The following is a 27,656-nucleotide window of genomic DNA, read 5'->3' as shown; positions in this document are numbered from 1 at the left end:
GCCTATAAAAGGTGTGTAGTTTACGGAAGGAAAGGGGACGATTTTTTTGTGATGAATTAAAGTTGTGAGTTTTTGAGTCAAGCTTATTCTTACTCTCCTATTTCAATTACTTGTAGCAACGTGTTCGTTCTCGAAATAGTTTATCGATTTATCGATTGAGTTTCCGCCCTCAATCGTGGCATCATTCATTCCATTCTTACCATCATATTTCACGTCATTCCATATTCATCCATATTATAAAGTTGTAGGAATGTTCACAGAGTGTCATGCCAAAACCCGATTATCGTAGTTATAGACGCTATCAGATGAATATGCTATACGATGTGAATTCCGAAGCATGTTCGTGTTATAGATGCTACAAGTCACAGAGTGTCATGCCAAAGCCCGATTATCGTAGTTATCGTGGGTCATACGCTCGACGAGAGGCTGATTGTGTCACGAGGTCTTGGCGAGCCTGCGGGGCTCACATCAATCGGCCATTAGGAACGTTCACTTTTACAATAAATGGTAAATGCCCAACATTTCACTTACTCATTTCACTTACCGTACATTTTATTTCTATAAATTTGTAGTAACATAGGGACCCAAATATCTTATTCTTTCGATCTTTGAACACACGGATTTCAATTTAGATAAAAAATGAAGGTATGGATGCAAATCAAATATAGATATATGACTATTTTTTATGTACGGTGGAAGTACTACTCCATCCGTTCCCTAAATATTGTCACAGTTTTACCGGGCATGTGAGTCTTACTTTTAAAGTATTAGTTTTATAAATACTAATAAAATGTGAGTGAAAATCAGTTACTGAAATATGGGGTCCACTACCAAAATTGTTATAAAGTGAAATGTAACCAATTTTGGGGGATGGATGGAAATTGTAAAATGTGACAAAATCTCAAGGGACACGAAAGGAGTATTATTATTGTAGATAAACAAAAAAAAAGTAAAAACAAAATATAAATGATGAAACGGTGCCGTTTTGACACCCCCGCACCCCATCCAAATTTGATTTTCATCTTCCCCAATTCATAACCCTAGAAACCTTTCCTCTCAATTTTTCATTTTGTCCTCAACCAATAACCACATGCTCGGCGCCCCAGCGAGGGATCAGGCGCTCTCCCTCCTCGCCGCCGCGATCAACCACGGCGATTTGGCCGTCAAGTTGTCGTCATTGAAGCAGTCCAAAGACATCCGGTTTTCTGTCGAGCCGTCTCAGGTGGTGTAGGCTGCCTTTGATTTTGCCCTTTTAATGCGATTGGTATATTTTATTTTATGAATTCACATCGTTTTTGAGCTCCTTTCTGGTTAGATACATTACACCTTAAATATCTAGTCTGGCTTAATCTCAAAACTGAAGCTTTTGGATAAATAATAGCATTAGCCTTTTCCTATGGTGTGTAATGTTAACATTGACTCCCTCCTTGGATAATCATCTTTACTCGGGAACTTCTTAACGTGACGAAACTCCGTTATTAAGTTACATTTCCATGAGAAGGCCTTATTTTGATGTGTCTCTCTAGGAAACTTCATTAGTACTGCAGTTTTGGCATATTTTGGTAGAACAAGCTTGTTTCACCATTAATTGTTGTGCTTTTAGTTGATGATGGAATGAATGGAGATATAGTAAAAGAAAAACACCACTAACATTGTTTTGTTCCAAAGTGATTATAGAACACTAAATACAATTACTTGGATTCAACTTTCAAGTACAAATTACAATGAATTTCTACTTCAGTTTCACCCTTCATTGGCTGTACTCTCAACCTTAAGTATCATCATTAGCATTTGATTCAATTTGAACAGACAGAATTGAGTATACATCCGACTTTGAGCATAGAAATGAGTCTTACATTACATTTCAACTTGTTGTGTTGGGTGTGTGTCTTGTAGTGCCATGGCTAACTCAAGGCCTTTAACTACATCTGCCATTGCAGGCCTCTCTTGCGGCTGTAAATGTAAGCATCTGCCTCCGATTCCAACAAACGCTTCCAAACAAGCTGCTGAAATCTGCCCCGTCAAGCTCTGGTCAATCAGCTGATCCAGTTTCCCCTCTTGTATGCAATACCGAGCCCACCCGGCTAGGCTATGTTGCTCTTCCTCGAGTCTCATGTCCACTGCAGCTCTTCCAGATATAACTTCAAATAAAACCACCCCAAAAGCATATACATCCGATTTACTCGTCAGTTTACAGGTCGAGAAGTACTCAGGGTCTAAGTATCCGAACGTGCCTTTAACGTTGGTGCTGATGTGGGTGAATGACTCATTTTCTGGTCCCATTTTGGACAGTCCAAAATCTGAGATTTTCGCCACCCATTTCCTGTCAAGTAGGATGTTGGTGGACTTAACGTCACGGTGGATGATGGCGTGTTTGGTGCCAGTGTGGAGGTAGTCCAGTCCCTTGGCAGCGCCTAGACAGATTTGAAGGCGTTGCTTCCACATTAAGGGTGAGTTGATGGAGTTGCAGATTTGGTCACGGAGGGTGCCATGGGCCATGTAGTCGTATACCAGGATCATCTCGCCGTTGTCGTTGCAGTAGCCGATGAGGGAGACCAAGTGGAGGTGGCGAAGCTTGGAGAGCATGTCGATCTCAGTAAGGAACTCGGGAGCGCCTTGGTTGGAGGTGGACTTGAGCCTTTTGATTGCTACTGTTGTGGCCGCGTTATCGATGAATCCTTTATAGACGTTGCCGAAGCCTCCCCTGCCGATGACGAAGCTGTCGTCGAAGTTGCGGGTGGCGGTCCTGATCTCGGCGATTGAGAAGTATCTGCATGTATCGCAACGCAGGGAGATGCCTGATTCCCTAGTTCCCGCAGTGGACCTTGACTTCCGTTGCCGCCAGAGATCCAAGAAATTCACTACTGCAACCACCACAACTAGGCCGGTAAAACTCCCCACCACAGGGTACATCACAACACTGTTTTTCTTCTTCCCTGGTATATCTTGGCACCACCTTGCTGCTAAACTTGCCATCGTATCATTGAGTTTGAAAATTTCTAAGCCATTTAGCATAGCGCTCATATATCTTGGCACCAAAGATAGCCGCAGGTCTTGCTTTCCACGATTTTCTACATCAGGAACCCATGTTATGTAGTCTCTGAAGATGGGAATATCAGGGTTGCCGGCCAAGATGATGGCATCGACTGTAATATCTGCCATCTGATCATTGATTATAATTGTAAACAATGAGCCGTTTTCCTTTTCGTGAACAAAATCACAAAAGTGGAAACGGAGCATATAGAAGAATCCAGAATCAACTGGAAATGCCCAATTTAAATTTCTGCTGATGCTGGTCATTGTTCTAGCAGATTTGTATACTGCTGGCGGTGCGACATATGGAGGAGTATTGTTGGTGTAGTGGATGACAATCCCCTCGTCATGCGGCGTCAATCCCATATCGCCGTAGAATATGTAATCATCGTCAGGACTCCAGCTCCGAAACATGCCACTATCTTCTTCTATCGAAACAGAGGTGCCGCCCACATTCAACCTGTAAAGATTTTGCAAAGCCGTATTGCTGTTGAGATAAAACAACCTATCCACGAATTTGATTTCCTCGCCTTCTTCATCAAGGTAGAGTTTATCAGGTATAGACACAATTTCAATTCCGTTTACAAAAGCATGAGATTTTGGACTGGGGGTGAAGGTTAAATTGAGCCTTTCGGTTGCTCCAATGTTAATGATGAATTCCATCATGAAAGAAGGCCTTTCTAAACTCTTGGAATAAAGGAAAGCACTGAAGTGTGTAAACAGGGTGAAGCCATTGGCATTGACAGAGAAGAGAGATTGACCTGTGTTGGTGCCGGAATAGACGTTGGGGTACAGGTAAAGGCGGAGGAATTTCTGGCCTCGACTGAGGGGGAAATTGTATGTGAAAGGGGAATGGAAAACACGAGCCGTCCTGTAAGGGACTGCTAGAACCGAAGGATCCATAGTGAGAGCTTCGGAAGCTGAAGATATGGGAGCGTTTGATGGCACGTATTTTGAACCTTGATCACTGTCCCAGCTCCGATGGTAGATGTCTTTTGTGATTGTTGATGCGCCGCAGCTTAGGAGGATTACTTCTGTGGCGTTGTACGCTGTGGCGGAGGCAGCGCTGCTGGTCATTTTGATTGTTGAATATATACAGATGAAGAAGAACAAGTATGAAGGGTGGAACATCATCGATTTAGTTTTGTTTGTGCTTTTTTTGGCATGTAAATACTGGTAATTACTGTGCAGTCACGGGATATGGAATAAGTGATGCCGAAGACTTGGAAAAGACTCTTCATTACTTTTGAACAAGTCTGTGGCTATATTTTAGCTCTTGGCTTCTCTCCAATCAATTTAGCAAAAACCCCACTAACAGGACTATATTTTTATGTCGTTTTGATTTAGAGATCTATATTTTAGCTCTCTGAATCAAAAGGACATAAAAATAGATTGTTGATCAAGTATTGAATCAAAAGGATAGGAATGTCAATGCAGTCTGCAATTCATGGACCGAATATTTAGGCATTAACTAACAATTGGTTCGATACTTGGTTTTATCAACGATCTTGATATATTTTTATGTCCTTTTGATTCAGATAGAATGCATGCTTTGTCGTCTTTATTACTATAGTGCTTTTATTTTGGCTTGAATAGTTTGTACAGTAACAAAAGTGTTTTGTGGCCATGCGCAGCTATGAACGGATGCATGGGAAGCTAGAGTGGGGTGCAACACATATGATCAAGATCAAGAGCTCTGTTGTTAGGCCGTTAGGTGTAAACGGTTGTAACTGTTTCGGTGTGACTCTCACACATCCGAGTTAGATATAAGTGTGATAGTTGTAGCTCATTGTTTTTGGTTCAAGTTGTATACACTCAACCAATTGAAAAAGTTCGATTCGTTGAATAAAGTAGATCCTCTTCCACTATTCTTGTTTGTTATCTTGATCCTAATTTTCGCATACTCTCTAATTTACAACAAAAAGAAAATCTCTCTTTTCTCAGCTAACAGCCTAACATTGGTGTATTTGTAGTGTTTTACTACTTGTATGAATTTTTTTATGGAAATAAACCTTTTCACCTTTGGTCTCAACAAATTCAAATGAAATAGAAACGTCGCACTGTTTCAATTAAATGAGAGAAATGTGGAAAAGATTTGGTGAAAAAAGTGGAGAAAGTTAATAAAAAATAGAAAATATTGAAAGTTAATGACTTAATGTATTCATATTTTAAAATAGTTTTAAGGAAAAATCAGAACATAAAGTTTATGTAGTTATTAGTACCAAAAAATATAACCTCTATGAAAATGCTTTTGCAAAATATGAAGAAGCAACAATGAATCAATTATAAATTTCGAAAATGAATGAAAAGTAGTAGTGTACTTCATTCGACTCTCAAGAATAAGTATTATTAATAGTTGCAAATATTTGAAAAGTGGATAAAATACCAATAATATAAGTATATTATAATTATAAATTATTAAAAGTAGTAGTGACTTGTGTACTTCATTCGTCCATCAAGTATAACTATTATTAATAGTTGCAAATTCGAAAAGTGGATAAAATGCCAATAATTTAAATATATTATAAATTATTAAAAGATTGTTCAAAAAGATTACATATCTGATATTATTTGAAGACGATTAATAAACTATTAAGTTTTTATTAGATTAACAATTTGAGGAAATCTTAGATTTAAGGTGTGAATAGTTATAATTTTCTCTAAATTAAAATAACATCAAATTTCAGATTTAACGATCTTTTACATAAATTCCACTTAAAATTTAAAATTATATATAAGGTAGGGAGCGCCTTGATCGCCGACGCGTCGAGGCCGCGGGCAGAGGCGTCGTAGCAGTAGTGGTAGATGATGTAGAAGCTCAAGACGAGGGCGACGACGAGGATGTCCATGGGGATGGAGATGAGGCCGGCCATGTGATCTGGATTGGGGTTTGGTTGGGCTGCCGCCGGCGAAAGGGATAGAAAGAGGAAGAAGTTGTAGGAATGTTCATAGGGTGTCATGCCAAAACCTGATTATCGTAGTTATAGATGCTATCGGATGAATATGCTATACGATGTGAATTCCAAAGCATGTTCGTGTTATAGATGCTACAAGTCACGGAGTGTCATGCCAAAGCCCGATTATCGTAGTTATCGCAGGCCATACGGTCGACGAGAGGCTGATTTGTTCGGAGAGGTGTCGCAAGGTCTTGGTGAGTCAGCGAGGCTCACATCAATTGGCCATTATGAATGTTCACTTTTACAATAAATGGTAAATGTCCAACATTTCACTAACTCATTTCACTTACCATACATTTTATTAGTGTAAATTTGTATTAACATAGGGACCCAAATATCTTATTCTTTCATAGTGTTTGAACACACGGATTTCAATTTAGATAAAAAGTAAAGGTATGGATGAAAATCAAATATAGATATATGACTATTTTTTATGGACGGTGGAAGTACTACTCCATCCGTTCCCTAAATATTGTCACAGTTTTATCGGGCATGTGAGTCATACTTTTAAAGTACTATTAGTTTTATAAGTACTAATAAAATGTGAGTGAAAATACGTTACTGGAATATGGGGTCCACTACCAAAAATGGTATAAAGTGAAATGTAACCAATTTTGGGGGATGGATGAAAATTGAAAAATGTGACAAAGTCCTGTACTCTCAACCTTGAGTATCATCATTAGCATTTGATTCAATTTGAACATACAGAATTGAGCATATAACCAACTTTGAGCATAGAGAAACGAGTAGTATTACATTACATGTGTTGGCTTAAGACTCAAGCAGTTCCAGCTTCTTCAACTTCTTGTATTGGGTCTGTTGCCTGTTGTAGAGCCATGGCTAACTCAAGGCCCTTAACTACATCTGCCATTGCAGGCCTCTCTTTCGGCTGAAAATGTATGCATCTGCCTCCAATTCCAACAAATGCTTCCAAACAAGCTGCTGAAATCTGCCCCGTCAAGCTGTGATCAATCAGCTGATCCACTTTTCCCTCTTGTATGCAGAGCCGAGCCCATCCGGCTAGGCTATGTTGCTCCTCCTCAAGTCTCATGTCCACTGCAGCTCTTCCAGCTACAACTTCGAATAAAACCACCCCAAAAGCATATACATCAGATTTTGTCGTCAGTTTACAGGTCGAGAAGTACTCGGGGTCTAAGTATCCGAACGTGCCTTTGACGTTGGTGCTGATGTGGGTGAATGACTCATTTTCTGGTCCCATTTTGGACAGTCCAAAATCCGAGATTTTGGCCACCCATTTCCCATCAAGTAGGATGTTGGTGGACTTGACGTCGCGATGGATTATGGCGTGCTTGGTGCCGGTGTGGAGGTAGTCCAGTCCCTTGGCGGCACCCAGGCAGATTTGGAGGCGCTGCTTCCACATTAAGGGCGAGTTTTCAGAGTTGTAGATGTGGTCACGGAGGGTGCCGTGAGCCATGTAGTCGTATACCAGGATCATCTCGCCGTTGTCGTCACAGTAGCCGATGAGGGAGACCAAGTGGAGGTAGCGAAGCTTGGAAAGCATGTCGATCTCAGTAAGAAACTCGCAAGTGCCTTGGTTGGAGGTGGAGTTGAGCCTTTTGATTGCTACTGTTGTGGCCGCGTTATCGATGAATCCTTTATAGACGTTGCCGAAGCCTCCCCTGCCGATGATGAAGCTGTCGTCGAAGTTGCGGGTGGCAGTCCTGATCTCAGCGATTGAGAAGTATCTGCATGTATCGCAACGCAGGGAGACGCCTGATCCCCTAGTTCCTGCAGTGGACCTTGACTTCCGTTGCCGCCAGAGAACCAAGATAGACACGGCTGCAACCACCACAATTAGGCTGATAACACTCCCCACCACAGTGTAAATCACAAAACTGTTTTTCTTCTTCATTGGCGGGTTCCCTGGTACTGAAGCCGGCGGTGAATCGATCACCAGTTTATTGTTGGATGCTGCAAAACTTGCAGTCGAATCATTGAGTTTGAAAATTTCTAATCCATTTAGCATAGCATTGATGTATCTTGGTCCGGACTTAACGTTAGGAACTAAAGATAGCCGCAGGTCTTGCATTCCACGATTTCCAACATCAGGAACCCATGTTATGTAATCTTTGAAGATGGGAAGATCAGGGGCGCCAGCCGAGAAGATGACATCGACTGTAATATCTGCAGTCTGATTATTGATTATTATTGTAAACGATATGTCGTTTTCCTTTTTGTGAACAAAATCACAAAAGTGGAAGCGGAGCATATAGAAGAATCCAGAATCAACTGGAAATGCCCAACATAATTTTATGCTGGCGCTGGTCATTGTTCTAGCAGATTTGTATACTATTGGCGGTGCGGCATAGGGAGGAGTATTGTTGGGGTAGTGGATGACAATTTCCTCGTCATGTGGCGTCCATCCATAATCGCAGCAGAATATGTAATCATCATCAGGACTCCACCTCCGAAACATGCTACTATCGTCTTCTATCTGAACGTAGGTGCCGCCCACATTCAACCTGTAAAGATTTTGCAAAGCCGTATTGCTGTTGAGATAAAACAACGATTCCTCGTATTTGATTACCGCGCCTTCTTCATCAAGGTAGAGTTTATCAGGTATAGACACAATTTCAATTCCGTTTACAAAAGCATAAGATTTTGGACTGGGGGTGAAGGTTAAATTGAGTATTTCGGTTGCTCCAATGCTAATGATGAATTCCATCATAAAAGAAGGTCGTTTTAAACTCTTGGAATAAAGGGGAGCACTGAAGTTTGTAAGCAGGGTGAAGGTGTTGGCTTTGACAGAGAATAAAGATGGATAAGTGTCAACATCGGAATAGTTGTTGGCGTAAAAGTGAAGCCGAAGGAATTTCTGGCCTCCACTGAGGGGAAAAGTATATGTGAAAGGGGAGTAGAAGACACGAGCACTCTCATAAGGGGCTGCAGAAACTGGAGATTCCATAGCTGAAGCATGAGCGTTTAGCAGCATGTATTTTGAACCTTGATCGCTCTCCCAACTCCGGAGTCTGGTGTCGTTTTTTATTGTTGTTGCACCGCAGCTTAGGAGGATTACTTCTGTGGCGTTGTACGCTGTGGCGGAGGCAGCGCTGCTGGTCATTTTGATTGTTGAATATATACAGATGAAGAAGAACAAGTATAAAGGGTGGAACATCATCGTTTTAGGTTTGTTTGTGCTTTTTTTAGCATCTGAATTCTGGCAATTAAATTGCTGTGCAGCCATAGGATATGGAATAAGTGATGCCAAAGACTTGGAAAGGTCTTCATTACTTTTGAACAAGTCTATGGCTATATTTTAGCTCTTGGCTTCTCTCCGATCAATTTAGCGAACCCCACCAAGAGGACTGTTTTGTCCGGGGATAGGGATGTCGATGCAGACTGCAATCATGGACCGAATATTATTAAGGCATTAACTGACAATTGGTTTGATACTTGATCAAAGATCTTGATTAACAATTGGTTTGATACTTGATCAAAGATCTTGATTAACAATTTGTATATTTGTCTTCTCATTTTTTTCAATTGTAATGTAAGCATAAGAATAAAGATAGAGAACGTAACAAAATAAAGATTGCATATACAAGTGTGGGAAACGGTAAGAATTTTTTTAAAAAAATGTTCATAAAAATATTATTTAAATGATTCACTCTACTTAAACATCATCATTCATTACATTGCAATGGGAGAAAATTGAAATCTAATCTAATCTGTCTGGGAGGCTAGGAAGAGGAAGAAGAGAATGGCGGCCAGGAAGAGAGGGAAGACGAAGAGCAGCGAAAACGAAGGTGGCTGGACCGGGCCGGGCGCCATCCCGAGTGGCAGGAGGAGTAGAAGCATTGCTACAACAAGCAACGCCACCACCGACCCCGCCCCCCATCCGCCTTGCTCAGCCTCCTCCCTAGCCATATTCTCAACTCAGTAAAAATATGGTGTGTTTAAATAAGAAAATGTGGTAAATGTGACTGGAAAATAAAAATTTATTTATAAGTTGCATGGTGGCTTTTGGCAGAGGACACATCTGTTCGATTCATAGTGTTTTACTAGTTGGGTATGATTTTTTTATGGAAATAAACCTTTTCACCTTTGATCTCAACAAATTCAAACAAAATAGAAACGGCGCACTGTTTCAATTCAAATATTAAATGATGGTCTCATGAGAAGCAAGGATTATAAATATGGAAAGTTAATAAAAAATAGAAAATATTGAAAGTTAATGACTTAATGTATTCATATTCTTAAAATAATTAAACAAAAAATCAGAACATAAAGTTTTACTTATGTAGCTATTAGTGCCAAAATAACCTCTACTGAAACGATTTTGCAAAATATGAAGTAGCAACAATGAATCACTATTGATAACTTTCGAATATGAATGAAATGTAGTAGTGTACTTCATTCATCGATCAGGAATAAGTATGACTATTAATAGTTGCAAATATTTTAAAAGTGGATACAATGCCAATAATATAAGGGAATAATATAAGGCCTTGTTCGGTTGGTTAGATAAATAGTCTTGAGATTGTAGTATGGGATAGCTCAAGATGGGCTTTATCAAGATGCCACCATTGAGATGTGACTAGTCGGTTAATGTTGTAATTGATGACAGCAACTAAGAGAGAGAAGAGAGGGGTGAGATTAAATTAATCGGAGGGTTAGTGGTGCGATAAGTTGTCTGCCATAAACACTTAAAATGGCAACATTGAGATGGGCTTGACACGGGCCTTGTGGGCTCAGATTAATTTAGATTGCGGCAACCGAGCATCAAATTAGTAAGTCGGCGAGACACAATTAATATAACCAACCGAACGCCTCCTAAGTGGATAAAATTAGTCATAGGGTTTCTAACCCCTATGACTAAAATAATCCCACAAATCAATTTAAAAATTATATCATACTATTATTTTATCTAGAAAACTGAACACCACCTAAATATATTATAAAATATTAAAAGGTTGTTCAAAAGGATTACATATTTGATATTATTTGAAGTACGACTAATAAACTATTAATTTTTTATTAGATTAACAATTTGAGTAAATGTTAAATTTAAGGTGTGAAGTGCTATAATTTTCTTTAAATTAAAATAACGTCAAATTTCAGATGTAACGATTTTTTAATAAATTCCACATAAAATTTAAAATTATATGTTAGACAGATGATTTTTCTAATTTCCATAAAATACCAATTTATTATTTGCATTCTTAACGGAAAATAAGATATTTTCGCACTTTTTAAAGATGAACGATCTTAAGTGAAAAATATGATTTATTTTGTTATTATTATCAGTAATATAAATAATAATCGGATGTATTTTCATAAATAAGTGCAAATTAAAATAATTTATAAATATCAAAAAGCAATATACGTATGAGTAATAATAACAAATTAACAAAATATCCGTATTCTAGAAGAATCATGCTCCTCTCGCCATAGCCCTCAGCGAATCACAATTTGCCACGTATTAGTATACGAGACCTGGCCAAACGCCCCCAAATCAGGTTATAAATTAGGGTTTTGTTGAACCTTCATTTCCAAAACACTTCCTAATTTCCGTCGACTCTCTCCTTCCTAGGTTTTTCATTCAGCCGATTCCAAATATCCAGAAGCAAAAATGGCTCGCCGTAGCTCCGGTGGTAAGTTTTCTCATTTTCCGCCTTTGTTTTCGTATTGTTCGTCGATGATTTTTTCGGATCTATAATCGATTATTTACCGCTGGATTTGATAGAGTCGACTTTTGCTCCTTTATTGTATCGATTCGTTGCTGTGATTATGAGCATGTAATTTATTCAGCTGTTTTATTGTATGGATTTCTTGTATGTTGCAATCTTGGATTTTGTTTATTTTGGATATAATGAGATTAGGTAGGATAAATTTGTTCTGGATTTGATTGTATGCGCTCTTCTTTATTTGAGAATGGATTTACCTTGAACGATTGATTTATTCTGTACCACAAGCTATTATTGAAATTTGGTGAAATGAAATCTCCTAATTTGCTAGGGTTTAACGCTGTTGTTCAACTGCTTTTATTCTTATTGGTATCAACTCTGCAATATATAGTTTGTATGGATACTTCTTTTGATAAGTGTATCACCGTTTGCTCCACTTGATTTGCAGGAAGATCTCGCCCAGCCCCTCGTCCAGCTGCACGTAGCCCGCCTCCTCAGAAAGGTTTCTGACTGCTGCATCTCTATTCTAGAACATTGTATTTACAGCTGTGTTGAAAAACTGTGGCATTTACATTTCATTACTTCAACAAATCACAACTGGCTTCAGTTTCAGCTTATGTGTGTATTTCTAGCTAATGCTTTCTTCTGTGGCTTTGTGTAGTGAGCAGCGCTCCTCCTCCAGCTCCGGTCCAAGGTGGCTCCGGTGGATCCATGCTTAGTGGCATTGGTTCAACCATTGCTCAGGGTATGGGGATTCTATTCGGAATATGGACTATGCAATTTATTTATTAGTTTCATAGTATGTTCTGTTAGATGTATATTAGTTTAGTCTCACTGATTTCCCACATCTGTTGTGCTTCTTTAGGGATGGCATTTGGTACTGGAAGCGCAATGGCACATAGGGCAGTTGATGCCGTTATGGGCCCACGCACAATTCAGCATGAAACCGTTGCATCCGAAGCTGCTGCAGCCCCAGCACCCAGCATGGGTGGATCTGATGCATGTGGCGTGCACAACAAGGCTTTCCAGGATGTAAGTACACGTCTTTGTTCAAATTTTGTCGAAAAACTAATCATCATCCCCATTTAGCTTGTGAATATATCAATTAGTAAGGAATTTCTTGGTAATTGGTTGTTCATGGGTGACACTCAATGGATCATTGTGCTATCATGTTTATCGTTTCTTGAGCTCTCGAACTCAATTATTTCCTTCGTGTAGAATGTCTTTTTTTTCGTTCTTCTAAATCTGAATAGCTCCTGTGCCGATCTTTCTGCAGTGCCTGAACAGCTATGGAAGTGACATCACCAAGTGCCAGTTCTACATGGACATGCTTGTTGAGTGCCGCAGAAACTCTGGTTCTTCGATGAGCGCCTAAGCGCAGTATGCACTCATTTGAAACTATTTCTATTGGAATGTCACTAAGGATTCCTATCATTGACATTGAATATTGGTTTTACATCATTTAAATTGGTGGTCTACAGACCTTGTTGGGCTTCTACTCGCACTCTGTTTACCATTTTGCATGGTGTTCATTGGAAAATAAAGAGAATCTTTTGAACTTGTTATTGTTGATGATAATGGATGCTCTTGTTCTTCATTGTGAAATTTAGTTTTGTACTATGCTTTAATTTCTAAATATTTGCCAAGTTCCTTGCACTTTACTGAGATGATGTTTGTGTGGAATTGTTATCATTAGATAGGTACTTCACACACTATTTACCCATAGCACACATATAATGTGTTCCACCTTCAAACAACACATATAACATGCAAACTATATACTCCCTCCGTCCCACAAAAGATGTCACATTTTCCTTTTTGTGGAATTCCCACAAAAGATGTCACACTTTTCTTTTTAGTTTGTCCCACAAAAGATGTCACATTTTCATTTTTAGAAAAAGTTTCCTCTCACATGAATATAAAATTATATTTTCTCTCTCTATTTAACACACAAAATAAAATCTCCTAAAATCTCGTGTCTGTGACATCTTTTATGGGACGGAGGGAATACACACTATATATACATATACATTCAAACATACCCACATAATATACACACACTGAACTGTGCATATTTTGTGTATTTAGTGACTGTGTATATTGTGTGAGCACAATTTTTCAATTCGATAGTATTTACTCCGTCCACAAGAAATAGGGTTGTTGGTGTATGACGCTAAATGTGTCCTATTTTTTTGTGGATGGTGGGAGTATTAATTACTCACTCCGTTCAATAAGAGCACGCATTCTTATCTTATTAGTTGTCCTAATATATGTATTTTCTAATTTTGTAACTTTTTTCTCTCTAATGAAATCAGGATTTAGATTCCACTAACAATATTTTTATTATTATTATTTTTTTTTTATCTCTATCGTACTTTATTAGTTGTGCATTAAAACATGTGCTCAATTAAAAGTACATAATCTTGAGGAACTTAGGGAATTACTATTTTATTTAAACAAACAAAGGATTTGCAATTGAATTTCAATTTCAATTCAAATTCCAATTCCAATGAATTCAATTTCAATTCAAATTCCAATTCCAACTCCGTGTATCAAACGGACTATAATGATGTTGTCTTTTTGTTAATAAATAGATCTAGAAATATTCGAAGTAGTTAATTGACACGAAAAAGGTTAATCATGGTGAATAGTCAGAAAAATTCAATTTATAGCTTTATTTTGTTTATTTTATAGTTTAAATTTTGAGAAAACTTTTAAATACTTTGATTAGTTTTTTATAAGAGAAAAGTTTCATTATAGTTCAAATTCGTTTAATTGAGGCATGAAAGTTATTGTCTATGTCAATCAGCCAATACAAAAACTCTTGATCAAAACTATCTACTATTGCATCAAAATCAACATATGGCTGATAAAGTTGTACATTATTCAAACTCATCTTTATATAAAATAAAAGAAAATTAGTCTAAACTTTGTTCAAATACAATCCAGAAACAAATTCGAATACAAAAATAAATTACTAGAAACATAAGACATCGGTATGTATTTACTAGAAACATAAGACATCTGGCAATCTTTCATCTTTACAATCACATTCCCATCCCGTGGGCTTGATATCCAAATAACTAACATTAATTGCATTCACTTCTTCATCTTCTTCTTCGTCTTCTGTATCACTAATGTTTGCCCTATCGAACCCATCATCATGGCCATCTGGCTCGTCCCAATGTATTTCGTCAATGTATAGGTCGGGATTTAAGTCATCAGAATTGACGACAACGCCGTTGATCATGGCGAAAAATCTATATTTGCTTCTAAGGAAGGCCTCCTCTACAGCAGAGTCGTTCCAATCTGTGATTTTGTAGAAAAATCTTGTTTGCTTCTTGGCTTCTATGAAATTTTCCCATGTGAATGACCCTATTTTGTAGCAGAATTCCCTCTCCCATTTAGGTATTTTTGGCACCCAAACCACTGCAAATAATTTTGTAAAAGCACACGTATATTAGATAGAATTCAATATTTTTATGACCTCAAAAATTATGAACTAGATTAGTATATATACTTAGGTCAACAATAAAGCAAAAGAAAACACATCTTTGAAAAAAAAACAGCATATTGTATTATCAAAACTTCATCCTTTGATAAGAAAAATAATTTCATTATTCTATCTTGATTTGTAAATCAAAATTAGTTTCGTCTAGGTTTATAAAAACTTTTTCACCACTTTTTCTCTATCTTGTTTACATATTTTCTTTTCATCTCTCCTACTTTACTAACTTCGTATTAAAATTCATGCAGACTGGATGGATAAAAACAGAAAACCTGAAAAGTAAAGTAAAAGAGGTAACATACAATTTTGCGATATCTTCTTCGTCCGACCATGCAATCTCGAATCCTCGCAACGATGAAATCTTTGTCGCTTTCCCATTACTCGACGTTTATGTCACCGAGAAAATAAAAATTTTGAATGATAATAGATGATCCGAATTGAAAAGAAGTAAGCTATATTTCTTAGAAGAGAATACAGAGTAGGATCCTTGAATAGTATATATAGAAGAATTGGGAACAATGTTTTTCCTAAGTAGAATTGGAATCAAACTTATATAAGTACGTATTTACAATCTCTAGTTATCGAATTCTAATAGGAAATAAATTTATCTTGGTTTACTTACCATAATCTCCACTGATCTAATTCTCATCGGAAATAAATTTACTTACCATATATCGAAACAATGATAAACAATTTTTTTTAGTGTGATTACACATTGATATTGATAATTTATTGAATGCATGAATATCATAATGCAATAATAATAATAATAAATAATAATAATAATAATAATATAATAATAATAATTTCCTTAATGCGTACATTTCATCTCAAAATTATAATAGGAAATACCATCTAGTCATCTAATTATAACTGGAATTAAATTTACTTACCATATATCGAAACAATGATAAACAATTACTCCCTCAGTCCCAGATAATTCGACCCAGTATTCCATTTCGGGCCGTTCCACATAATTTGTCTCATTTCACTTTTACTATTTTTGGTAGTGGACTCCATATTCCACTAACTCATTCCTACTCACATTTTATTATAAAACTAATACTTTAAAAGTAGGACCCACATCCCATCAACTTTTTCAACTCACTTTTCATTAGATTTCTTAAAATTCGTACCGGATCAAAGTGTCCTAAATTATCTGAGACGGAGGGAGTATATTTTGAGTGGGATTACACATTGATATTGATAGTTTATTTAATGCATGAATACCATATCCAATATTATGTCAAAGCTCCAACTAAAAATGGAGCTTTTCTCAAATCCATGCTACAAAAGTAAGTTAAATCACAACTAAATATAAAATCAGTTTTTTTTTTTACAAAATTCAGCAGTCTATATATAAATTAAATAACCAAAAAAATTAAATTTTACTATTTCTCGTTATTTTTTTTTACAAATTTGACCGGTTTTGTAGATAACCTCTTCTCCAAGAAATAAAACAGAATCATCCCTATCTAGAATTCCGCGTCATTGCATCCCCATGATAGCCCGTGAGCCCCTCACATCCGATTGGTTACCATTTTATTTCAACCAATGATATTTCGACACGTCCCGGATACACGAAAAACTCGTATACAGACGATCTCACCGACTCGTCTCCCAAATCTATAAAGCGGTGGAGTTCTGTTGTTAGCTCATAAACAGTAAACACCTGAAATTTCTATTCCTTCGTCAATTTCAAGAGAAAACCTACGCAAAATGCCTCGCCGTAGCTCCGGTGGTGAGTTTTCTCGCTTCTCTGCTTCATTTTAGTTTCGTTAGCAGCTGATTTTTTTCGATCTGTTATTGATTAGAGATTACTGATCAATTTCATCATGGATTCCTCATTTGCTGCTTTGTTGTTGAATCAGTATTTGCGTTGATCATGATTGTAAATGCTAGAATAAGATTTGCTGTTCCTGTTTTTGATATGTTTTGCTCCTATTGGTAATTTTAGAGATCAGAGATGGAATAATGGAAACATGTTAGGAGTACAAAATTTTTGTGTATTTTTTGGATAATGATATCAGTTGGATATTTTGGTGCTGAATTTGATAGTATGTGTTTTTTTTTAATTTTGATTTGAGCTTGATTGGAAGGGGGTGATGATTTGAACTTCGGATTGTTGGAATGAATTGTTGATAACTGCTTTAGATATGTATGCTTTCATTTGCTATGTAGTCTCTGCAGAGATCTGAGTTGATACAGACTGTTATTAACCCTTAGTGTCTCTTATTTCTCTTGCTAGATTGATCTCTATTGATATTCTTGTGTCTCTGGTTAATGTCCTCTCTAGTATGTAAATGCATAGATCTGATTGCATTTCCATTGCTGGGATTTTTGTACTTCAAAACTTCCATTGTAATTTTTGTTGAATGCTTCTATTTATCGTGTGGTGCGTATCTACGAGATTCAAGTGTCGCAATGTAATGTTGTCTGGCTATGGATAATGGTAAGTATATGGTTCGATGCTGATTATGAATTGATGATTTGACAGGAAGATCTGCCCGCCCGACTCCTCGTGCAGCTCCAGTACGGAATCCACCTCAACCAGGTGCCTAATCATGCATATATGTCTACGGGGAGAATTTGTTTCTTTTTTGTTTTTGATTGTGTTCTTCCTGTTCACTTTCTGCTGATTGAGTACACGTTGTATTTCAACGTCTGGTGTAAACATAGTGTATCCCAGCTCATCATTCTGTTCTTTTAAGCAGTTCGTCAAGCTCCTCCTCCAGCTCCTGTTCAAAGTGGGCATGGTGGATCTATGCTTGGAGCCATTGGCTCAACCATAGCCCAAGGTACGTTCACACTGCCTTAAATGATATATGAAGCTCTGTTATCGCACCTTCAGAAATAGGCTGCGGTTGCATTTTTGTTTTTCCGGCTCTAAAAATTCCCATTGTTTCTTTATAGGTGCGGCTTTTGGTACTGGAAGCGCTGTTGCACATAGGGCAGTGGATGCTGTTATGGGTCCACGAACAATTCACCATGAAGGGGTCGTCTCTGGAGCTATTGCACCATCTACTGCACCCGACATGAGGGCATCTGATGCTTGTAATGTGCAATTCAAAGCTTTCCAGGATGTAAGTATAGCTTTCCTATTACCATCATGGGTTCTTTTCATGAAACAACGTCTTGCTATTGTCACATAACCTCTTTAGTCCAATGAAATGTGAAAACTTAAAAAAAAATCTGCAATTTTGTTGTCCTAATGGAAGTCATTGATCTTGGAAGAATAGAGGAATGGTACAATGTGATCATATCTTGTAGCACGCACGTTATATGTGTCGTGCTTTGGCTAATCGTGATGCTTCCTTAATGCTGAGCATCTTATATTTATTGCTTCTGTGTTTGAGAGGAAAGTTTTGGGTGATTCTTGTGCAGTGCCTGAATAACTATGGAAGTGAAATCAGCAAGTGCCAGTTCTACATGGATATGTTGGCTGATTGCCGCAGAAGCTCGGGCTCGATAATGAGTTCCTAAATACATGGGAATTTGATTTTCGTATGTTCCTAAAATAAGATGTTCATGTTAGTTAGTATAAGCTGGTAATTGTATGGACTGGTGGTTTCTACTACCTCTATGTTCTTTTTCGTCGTCGTTTGATGTTTTGAGTATGATCATTTGAATTTTGAAAATAATAAAGTTATGGTACAATGTTGCTTACTTGCTCCAAATGGATTTCTCATCTGCATTGCCTTTGCTTGGCTTATCTAGTGTGACACAAATGTGTTACAAGAATGATCAAAATCATCGAGAATACACATAAACCAATCATCCGAAAATAATATCAAAATTGACTGAGCAATAATGAAACCACTATTGGAAGTGGTCCAGAAACTCTAAAAACTTCGAAAGGAAATAAAAGAAAATACAACGAAATATGAAAATTAAAATTAAATCTGGAAAAAAAAAAAATCAAATGAATAGCTCTTCCTCGATGTCTGATAGCTGATGACATTGATCCATACGCTTATTTCACAAGTCCAACGCGAATTTCAAGTTATTACGGGGTAGTTAATGTTTTCGGTCTTATCAGTGCTGAAGTTTGAAATGTTAATACTTAATTGAGTGGCTTAAACTATAAGTTGGTCGGAGGAAAAACGTTGTCTTAGCATTTATAGTGCAATTTATCGTGAAACCAGAAGATTGATTTTAAGAGTTACGGTATACTCGTACACTATTTTACTTTAATATAAGCAAGGAACTTAATAGCTGCCACAAGTTAGCATATTTATTCCTACATAATTTAAAAAAAAAGGCGATTCATTAGAAGAATGCCACCAGTTTTCCAACAAACGGCTCTCTAAGTTTGAAAACAATTAAATTAAGGACGTGTTTGATAAGTTAGTAATACCAAGATAGAGATTTATGTATGTACATTTGTAATTGTTTGATATCATAATTAAGCTTAACTCAAAGCCCAATATAAGACAAAGGCCTTCTCTAATCTTACCAAATTATAACTTGAACCATTTTTATGTAACCCACCAATTTGTCAAGTTAAGCCATGTTATTTAATATACTATACAAATTTAAATAATTTCTTTTTTTCTATCAAACAACAACGAAAAAAAAATCTTATCTTTGCATATCTTGACATGAAGTCCGTATTCTTATCTTATTTTTACATATCTTCTCATATCACAGCTTTCTTATCAAAGGGGTCCTAAGAGTTAATTGAATTAATAAGTTTATTGTTTAGTGGGCTAGCCCAACATCTAACTACTCCATGATCCACATTCTAGTTCAATAAAAGTTCATCTTATAAATAGTGAAGAGAGGTGGGAAACCCTAGCACACAATTGCACAACACATTCCTCTCCAAACCCTAGCCGTTACCGGCCTTCTCTCTCTCCCTCTTGCATCAGTTTTCATGCCATTTTTGTATCTTAATTCATAGGATTGGGTCAAGGCTATTTCGTGTTTTTGTGTGGTTCTCCCAAGATCTCACTTCACCATATTGATTCTTCAAGATCCGTCCACCCGGATGAACAATCAAGACGTGAGAATAGAATGGAAGATTCATGGTCGAGAAATTATGGATTGACGAGAGATTCAGCTAGCAATGCCGATCCATGATTTATCGACCACGAATCTTCCATTCAACATAGTAAAGTGATATCTCGGAGAACCACATAAAAACGCAAGATTGCCAATATGATTTAATATGATTAGGTAAAACAGATTAGTTAAACAAAGGTTGCCGTGGCAGATAATATATATTAGTTACTAAGCCGTGGCACCAAAAAATTGAATTCAATCAATTAACACACACACACAAAGATGGCTGCTGTTTATTGACGGATAATATAATACAAAAACTCATTCAGTCTACTAATTTCATGGTACCTACTAATTTCTTTTTAGGTTAGTTTTATATTTAAGATATACTACTAGTAGTATTTATAATTCACACAACTTTAAAAAGTCAAAAATATTTTTCCTCAATAGACCATATATAATCTAAAATTTAAAATTTATTTTATAAAATTGAAATCTAACATTTATTTAAAATAGTTAAATAATACTAGTATGATATTAGTATAGAAGGAGCAATTTAGTAAGGTACATTAATATAATTAAGTAATAAAATTTAAATTTGATTAATTTCAGTCCAAATCGATTGCGAGAATGCACTTGCAATGTCTTTACATTTATCTTTTTTCTTACTAATAGACTTAGAGTCAATTAGATCTTGTCCCAATATACGAAAGTGTCCTTTGAATTCTTGCTTCAATACTTTGAGGTTAAACCATGATAACAAAGAAATATTCAAATATTGATCATGAAATTATTTAAATAATTAAATTAGTGAAAATCAAAGTCCAAGCTTCAATACATCGATAATTAATCAAAGAGTCAAGACTCATCACATTTGATGACATTTCTCTAGAGAGCCAAACAACTGACTTTGATCTATATTTACATCCTTATGATTTTTATTTGAAGCTGCCTTTTCCATCACCACCTCCCTTTCAAGAAACTCGTGCACAGTTTCCACCACACGTCCCGGTCCGGTTCACTCTTCTCCAGCCTCGACTTACCCTCCTCCGCAAGGGACTCCTGTCGCGATAAGGCCATATTAAATAACTCACAATGATTGCCGGTCTATCTTATTACTCAAAATAAACGTTGAACGAAGATTGATATGATTCGTACCTCGATGAGTTGGCGGCTGGAGAGGCGGTCGATAAGGTGCAAGAGGATGTCCTTTGTGTATTCGGGGTGGCCTTGGATGCCCATGATGTGATCTCCACTCCTAAACATCTCGACTCCGGTCCTCTCCGACCATGCTAGCACCTCGGCCTCTGGCGGGAGAGACCATACCTAATTCAATTCGGTCAGAATCAACACATTAGTATTAGGATTCAGAAACTAAGTTGTTGGATTCGAGGAAACAAACCTCATCCCGGTGGCATTCGATGACGGAAAGCGAAGAAGGTATATCGAGGGAAGTGAATATTTTTGATGGATAGAGTTGAACTTCTGTGATTCCAATGTCCCATCCCCCTCTTGCTCTTCCAATCTTTCCTCCAAGAGCTCGTGCCATTATCTAATTACACATCAAAAATCTTTTTTACTTACAAAACATTATGTCACATTTGATTCATATTCAGTCCCCTTAACCATTCTCAGTGCTAAACACACACACATACACACACACACACCATGTCCTTTAATGGTGGAAATGGAAATCCTTATCATCCCACTAGGACAAGCCTATATAACTAGTATTACCATATATTGTGGGAAAGGTATAGATGACAAAATTACATGATTTGGACATCATTTTCGTATTGGGAAAACAATGGACATGCCGTCAAGTCAGTGAATATTGAAGAAACAAGGATCACAGGTTCTTATATGGAATATTACACATAAAGGAGCACAGCATCTAATCATCAACACACTCCACCTACTGGTTTCTTATGGTCATAACATGAATTTCAAGATTTTAGCTTTTGCAAAAAGCTACTGAAAAGACATCACAATCGACTCAATCATGGATATGTAACTAATCTTTCTCACTATAGTTTGATTACTCTTCTTAAATCCTAACTTGTGGATGATAAAAACCCATAAAACAACAATTCGGTGCCAGAGCACTAGTTGGTGGTTATAGGTTTAGACCTAAAATGTAAAGTTGTGAAGGAACTGATGTGGACCATAATGCCTCAACTAACTGGTCCAATTGTTTGCTATACTAAAAATATTGTTCACTTCCTAAATGTTTCACTAAGTGGTTGTTTCTTCTGTTCGTACATACTTTCAAAAGAATCTTGTTAACACACACGCACACACACAAACGCAAATCATGTAATAGTAGACTAGAATCCCAAGGTGAGTATGGTTTTTAACAAGGCACAAAGATGTAAAGAGAAGAGTTATCGAAGCAAATGTGAAGTGGATGCAATTTTTATGCTAGTTTAGCTATATCAACAAAAAATGTAGCTAGTATTAAAAATAAAAACTTCCACACGCTCAACAAGCATGGCATGTTCTAATATTATAATCCATAAAATATAGATATCTCAAGATAAACCATTTCAAACTATAGATATATGATATGTAGTGTGTGATATATCCTAGCGGTACTAGTAGAAATCAGCATATATAATGTTATCTTGGTTGTTTCGTTGATGGGTGTTATCACTTATCAATTAGTATCATACTGTAAAAATAAGGCAGGTGGCGTGGACCCAAATAAATCCAGCTGTACTGCACGGACTTGGACCATAATAAAGAGAAAGCAGAGATATATGCAACCGTCCACTTGTACAGGCAAGTCCTAATACAGCTGAGTTTTCATATTTAGGATAAAGACACCATTTTTTATGTATAATAAGTTTCAATATAAAAATTTTTAAATCATCCACAGGTCTTCAGATTTCTTGTGTTAATTTAGATAAACATGATTGATGATATATATACACATTAAACTTGACATGCTAAGCATCTCCTATACTTATGTTAGTATGTATGCATCATGAAGTAGAAAAGCTTTAATCCAAAATCAAGAAATAGTTTTATACTCCCTCCGTCCACCAAAATTTGTCCCATTTTTCCATTTTCGTCCGTCCCCCAAAATTTGTCCCATTTCACTTTTACCATTTTTGGTAGTGGACCTCATATTTAACTAACTCATTCCTACTCACATTTTATTATAAAATTAATATATAAAAGTAGGATCCACAATCCACTAACTTTTTCAACTCAATTTCCATTACATTTCTTAAAACCCGTGCCCGGTCAAACTGGAACGAATTTTCGTGGACGGAGGGAGTACTAATTAGCAGTGAGCCCCCCACAGCCCATGTGGCCAACATCAATAATGGAGAGACACAGGGTGAGAGAGACTCCAACCCTTTTGCCTTTTTCCACATTTTTGGCAAAAAATATTTGGTATCTCTATTCTTTTCATGCACATAAGTTATGGAAAACAAAGGGTATCTACTATCTAGTCAGCTATTCCTTGTTTCCTTGTGGTCATTGCTATCACATTCAGAAATGCATAACTTACAAAAAAACTAATCAAAAATGGCATAACTTATAAAAAAAAACTATGTTTACAAAACCATAGCCCAATTTTAGGAGTTAATGGAATTTGACTTTCTCAATTTTGACCAGTCCTTCTACTTCTTTTCGAAATTCGTTAATGTATTTACAAGCCCCACGAAACTTTGCTACGATGCTACTTGACTATTTTTAATTTAACAAACAATCTATTGGGCTTAAGCAACAAATTCTTTAATATAAATAAAATTAAGAGTCACAGACAGTTTTATTAATTAATAGATTTCGTTGGCCTGCTATATACTATGGCCCCCACCCAATGTGAACCAGTAATCACATCCCATGTACATAACTCAATCTAGTTCATTATTTAATTCATTAGATCCATTAAAATACATCTCATGACATATAGGTAACCCCTAGTAGCATTTTCTAATTCAACAATGTCGATTGATTTTATATTTCAAATTAGAAGAAATGCCATTCAAATTGTATAAAAGTGGTGCGGAAGAAACGTTAGCTAAATATTTTTTACACCAAGCTTATCTCACATAATAATTGGAGTGCAGTCAACTCTTTTAATTGCACAATGAATTTTTTTAAACCATATTCTTAATACCTAATTTCATGTTAATGCCTTGTGCAAACGTGTCATCCCCAGCATGATATCTAGCTTGGTCTAACGTGACAGGATTAACTATAATTGATTTCACCGACGAACCAAGTCACCTATGTCCCCTAACCCTTAGTTTATTTTTAAACAATTTCTTCTTGATTTTGACGTCTCATCTTCATCTTTCATTAATACAGCTTCGTAATGAATCGATCATACCACTAATTAATCTAACCATATTGACTAATATAGGGAGCAATTAGTATTTTTTAAGTTCCCTATTTCATTTATAAGTTACCATTTTTTAATACAAGTGCAGCAAGTGAAATATTTTAAAGTGCACATATGAATATATGAGAAAACTTTGAAAACCATGGTTTCTAAAAGTGGAAAAGCCAAAGTAGTCACTGGAGAGAAGATAATTGACCTCTAATTCTACCACAGTCAATTCAAAAGTGTTTGGCTGCGATAAATTTCCTTTTGAATCGACACGAGCTTAAATTATAATCTCGAAATTGAATTAACACGAGATTAAATTAACTTTAATGATAGGAAGATCAAAATTTATAGTATATAAAATGCAGAGTTCTACACATACAACAAGGAGAAAAACGTGTGACGATGGAAAACCATGTAAAGACAGCTGCCGCAACAAACTCACCAGGCATAAAAGCGATAAAACCGAAAAAAAAAGAATAAAATGCCGTTTGGAACTACTTGTGCAAGTTTTTATACTTTTCGAAGCACAAAATGCATTTTCCAGCCAATATTGTTTTATACGCCTAATTCCTTGCGGTTACACAAATCTACACTAGATGAAATGAATGAATGCAAACGCAACCAATCAATCGATGCAGCGCAAACGAAAACAACAAAAATCAACACACGATCTGCACTCAATCGAATCAAATCGACAGCAATTGAATCTAAAAAATTACCTGATGGCCGAAGCAGATGCCGAGCACCTTCTTCTTCATGGCGTCGAGCTTGTTGAGCAGAGCCAGGAGCTTGCAGATCCACAGGTCGTTGCCGTGCGCGTCATTGCAGCTCCCGGTGATGACGAAGCCGTCGTAATCGCCGATCTGATCGTCGGCGGGAAAATCGCCCCTCGCCACCCTGAAAACGTCCCAGCTCTCGCCTTCCTCCTTGAGCATTCGCACGAACACGCCGTAGTAGCCGCCGTAGAGCTTCTTCACGTAGTCGGAATCCTCGGCGCAGAGGAGGACGGCGAATTTCTGGCCTCCCATTCTCTCTCTCTCTCTAGATTTGGCGATGAAGGAGTGTTTGTAGAGAGAGAAAGGGAGTGAGGGAGGCGAAGGTTTGGGGAAATGGGTTTATTTGATGTCTAAACTCAACTTCGAAGGGTTATTTATAGAAAAATAAATGTTGTTGGAATAAACTAATTTAGAAATACTACTCCATAAAATTCAAATATTTTAAATTTTTCACCGTCATTTGATATAATTTTTTATCCACAGTTTTATCTCTTATAATAATTTTTAATTGATCACTTTTAAAATTCAAATATCGATTTGATATGTTTTATAAATTGAAAATATCTAAAAATCAAATTTTATTTAAAGAAAGCTATTCATATATTATGAATTTCGAAGAGAAATAACATATACATTTTCATTTTGGCAAAAACTAAATTTCGATTCATTTAAATGTATTTGTTATATGAACTGATGGCCTAATACTTTAAGTCTGTTCGAAAACTAAAGATCATCTAAAACTAAGTCTGTTCATCGTCATTTGATATAATATTTTAATCTAAATATATTATCCACAATTATATCTCTTAAAATCTCATTTTTGATGGCCTAATTCTTTAAGTTTGTTTCAAAAATAAATATAAGATCATCTAAAATTAAGTCTTTTCATCGCCACTTGATATAATCTTTTTATATGCATTATTCACAATTATATCTCTTATAATCTCATTTCTGATGGCCTAATACTTTAAGTTTGTTCGGAAAAAAAATATAAGATCATCTAAAATTAAGTCTTTTTCATCGTCATTTGATATAATCTTTTTATCTACATTATCCACTATTATAGTATCTCTTATAATCTCATTTATGATGTCCTAATACTTTAAGTTTGTTTAAAAAATAATTATAAGATCATCTAAAATTAATTTTTTTCATCGTCATTTGATATAATCTTTTTATCTACATTATCCACAATTATAGCTAGTATCTCTTATACTCTCATTTATGATGGCCTAATACTTTAAGTTTGTTCGAAAAATAAATATAAGATTATCTAAAATTAAGTATTTTTATCGTCATTTGATATAATCTTTTTATCTACATTATCCACAATTATATCTCTTATAACCTCATTTCTTCCACAATTAATGAGTCTTATCTCATGTTTCTTAAAATCTTCTCTTGTTTTATTTACATTCGTAATTCTGTATATTTATAATTATGTTTTCAAATAATCGAAATATAGTACTATCTCCGTCCCATATAAATGGTCTTTTAGGGTTGACACGAGTTTTACTGTTTCATTTGGTAAAGTAAGAGAGGAGGAGAAAAAGTAAATGAAATTGTGTAGTGGATGGTGGGACCTATAAATAATAAAGAAAAAGAGAAGAGAAAAATATTACTATAAATATATATGCTATATTTATATGGGATGGATGAAAAATGAAATATGACCTATATCTATAGAAAATAAGGAATATTTGGAATCTTAGAAAAGACATAGAAGTTGGTTAGTATCCACTAACCATCAATGGAATTTGGATAAAGAATGAGAATAAATCGGGAATAATGGTGAATGTTGATGAAAATGTTGAGGAATCTGAAGAATAAGAATAAATTGGGAATATTGGGCAAATTGTGATGATATATGTGAAGAACTTTGATGAATATGAAATTGATTTATTTTATGAAATAATGCAATAATATCGTTTTGTAACTATTGATGTAATTTGGAGTTGAGTTATAGATATTTATTTGAAATGGATATCAAATATTTTGTAGCAATATTTTACTATGTACAAACCGAATGTTTATTTACAAACAATTAAGAACTATATATATATAGACTTATAATTTAATTTGGATTCTGTTTATATACTTACTATTCTGGCAAAAATTAAATTTCAATTAATTTAGATGTATTTATATATGAATTGATGGCCTAATACTTTAAGTTTGTTCGAAAAATAAATATACGGTCATCTAAAATGAAGTCTTTTTATCGTCATTTGATATAATCTTTTTATCTACATTATCCACAATTATATCTCTTATAATCTCACTTTTTCCACATGTACATTTTCATTTTGGCAAAAATTAAATTTCGATTCATTTGAATGTATTTATTATATGAACTGATGGCCTAACACTTTAAGTTTGTTAGAA

General features: G+C 36.0%; 4 protein-coding genes and 2 pseudogenes across 4 annotated transcripts; 2 read left to right on the top strand and 4 right to left on the bottom strand.

Annotated features, from left to right (window-relative positions):
* Window positions 1–1,671: 1,671 nt before the first annotated feature.
* Window positions 1,672–4,462, bottom strand: LOC148934445 (receptor-like protein kinase FERONIA pseudogene; annotated as a pseudogene).
* A 2,183-nt stretch (window positions 4,463–6,645) lies between these two features.
* Window positions 6,646–9,196, bottom strand: LOC125185589 (receptor-like protein kinase FERONIA pseudogene; annotated as a pseudogene).
* A 369-nt stretch (window positions 9,197–9,565) lies between these two features.
* LOC125218877 (uncharacterized) lies at window positions 9,566–10,011 on the bottom strand. Its single transcript, XM_048120666.2, has one exon. It carries the CDS (start codon window positions 9,876–9,878, stop codon window positions 9,675–9,677), a length of 204 nt encoding a protein of 67 aa, XP_047976623.1. The 5' UTR covers window positions 9,879–10,011; the 3' UTR covers window positions 9,566–9,674.
* Window positions 10,012–11,460: 1,449 nt separating this feature from the next.
* LOC125218460 (uncharacterized) lies at window positions 11,461–13,243 on the top strand. Its single transcript, XM_048120131.1, has 5 exons — window positions 11,461–11,605; window positions 12,087–12,140; window positions 12,300–12,383; window positions 12,504–12,670; window positions 12,915–13,243. The coding sequence occupies exons 1-5, from the start codon at window positions 11,584–11,586 to the stop codon at window positions 13,011–13,013; spliced, it is 426 nt and encodes a 141-aa protein (XP_047976088.1). The 5' UTR covers window positions 11,461–11,583; the 3' UTR covers window positions 13,014–13,243.
* Window positions 13,244–16,762: 3,519 nt separating this feature from the next.
* Window positions 16,763–18,823, top strand: LOC125218937 (uncharacterized). The gene is made up of 5 exons (XM_048120746.2): window positions 16,763–16,887; window positions 17,644–17,700; window positions 17,861–17,944; window positions 18,060–18,229; window positions 18,531–18,823. The coding sequence occupies exons 1-5, from the start codon at window positions 16,866–16,868 to the stop codon at window positions 18,627–18,629; spliced, it is 432 nt and encodes a 143-aa protein (XP_047976703.1). The 5' UTR covers window positions 16,763–16,865; the 3' UTR covers window positions 18,630–18,823.
* Window positions 18,824–20,928: 2,105 nt separating this feature from the next.
* LOC125223422 (gamma-glutamyl peptidase 5-like) lies at window positions 20,929–25,614 on the bottom strand. The gene is made up of 4 exons (XM_048126562.2): window positions 25,215–25,614; window positions 21,553–21,702; window positions 21,309–21,476; window positions 20,929–21,212 (listed from the first exon to the last, which is right to left on the bottom strand). Exons 1-4 carry the CDS (start codon window positions 25,521–25,523, stop codon window positions 21,111–21,113), a joined length of 729 nt encoding a protein of 242 aa, XP_047982519.1. The 5' UTR covers window positions 25,524–25,614; the 3' UTR covers window positions 20,929–21,110.
* Between the last annotated feature and the right edge of the window lie 2,042 nt (window positions 25,615–27,656).

The sequence above is a fragment of the Salvia hispanica genome, chromosome 1 (genome assembly GCF_029641045.1).
Source record: "Salvia hispanica isolate PSC_SH4W2 chromosome 1, Shi_PSC_v1, whole genome shotgun sequence".
Lineage (NCBI taxonomy): Eukaryota > Viridiplantae > Streptophyta > Magnoliopsida > Lamiales > Lamiaceae > Salvia > Salvia hispanica.
This window is presented reverse-complemented; position numbering and strand designations above follow the sequence as displayed.

Excerpts from the sequence above, each read along its gene's own strand:
- LOC125223422 (XM_048126562.2), bottom strand. The coding sequence starts at position 25,523 with ATGGGAGGCCAGAAATTCGCCGTCCTCCTCTGCGCCGAGGATTCCGAC. Across the intron at positions 21,703-25,214 it reads GCATCTGCTTCGGCCATCAG|ATAATGGCACGAGCTCTTGG; the intron begins GTAATTTTTTAG and ends ATGTGTAATTAG. Across the intron at positions 21,477-21,552 it reads TCGAATGCCACCGGGATGAG|GTATGGTCTCTCCCGCCAGA; the intron begins GTTTGTTTCCTC and ends GAATTGAATTAG.
- LOC125218877 (XM_048120666.2), bottom strand. The coding sequence starts at position 9,878 with ATGGCTAGGGAGGAGGCTGAGCAAGGCGGATGGGGGGCGGGGTCGGTG.
- LOC125218937 (XM_048120746.2), top strand. The coding sequence starts at position 16,866 with ATGCCTCGCCGTAGCTCCGGTG. Across the intron at positions 16,888-17,643 it reads GCCTCGCCGTAGCTCCGGTG|GAAGATCTGCCCGCCCGACT; the intron begins GTGAGTTTTCTC and ends ATGATTTGACAG. Across the intron at positions 17,945-18,059 it reads TGGCTCAACCATAGCCCAAG|GTGCGGCTTTTGGTACTGGA; the intron begins GTACGTTCACAC and ends GTTTCTTTATAG.
- LOC125218460 (XM_048120131.1), top strand. The coding sequence starts at position 11,584 with ATGGCTCGCCGTAGCTCCGGTG. Across the intron at positions 12,141-12,299 it reads TAGCCCGCCTCCTCAGAAAG|TGAGCAGCGCTCCTCCTCCA; the intron begins GTTTCTGACTGC and ends GGCTTTGTGTAG. Across the intron at positions 12,384-12,503 it reads TGGTTCAACCATTGCTCAGG|GGATGGCATTTGGTACTGGA; the intron begins GTATGGGGATTC and ends GTGCTTCTTTAG.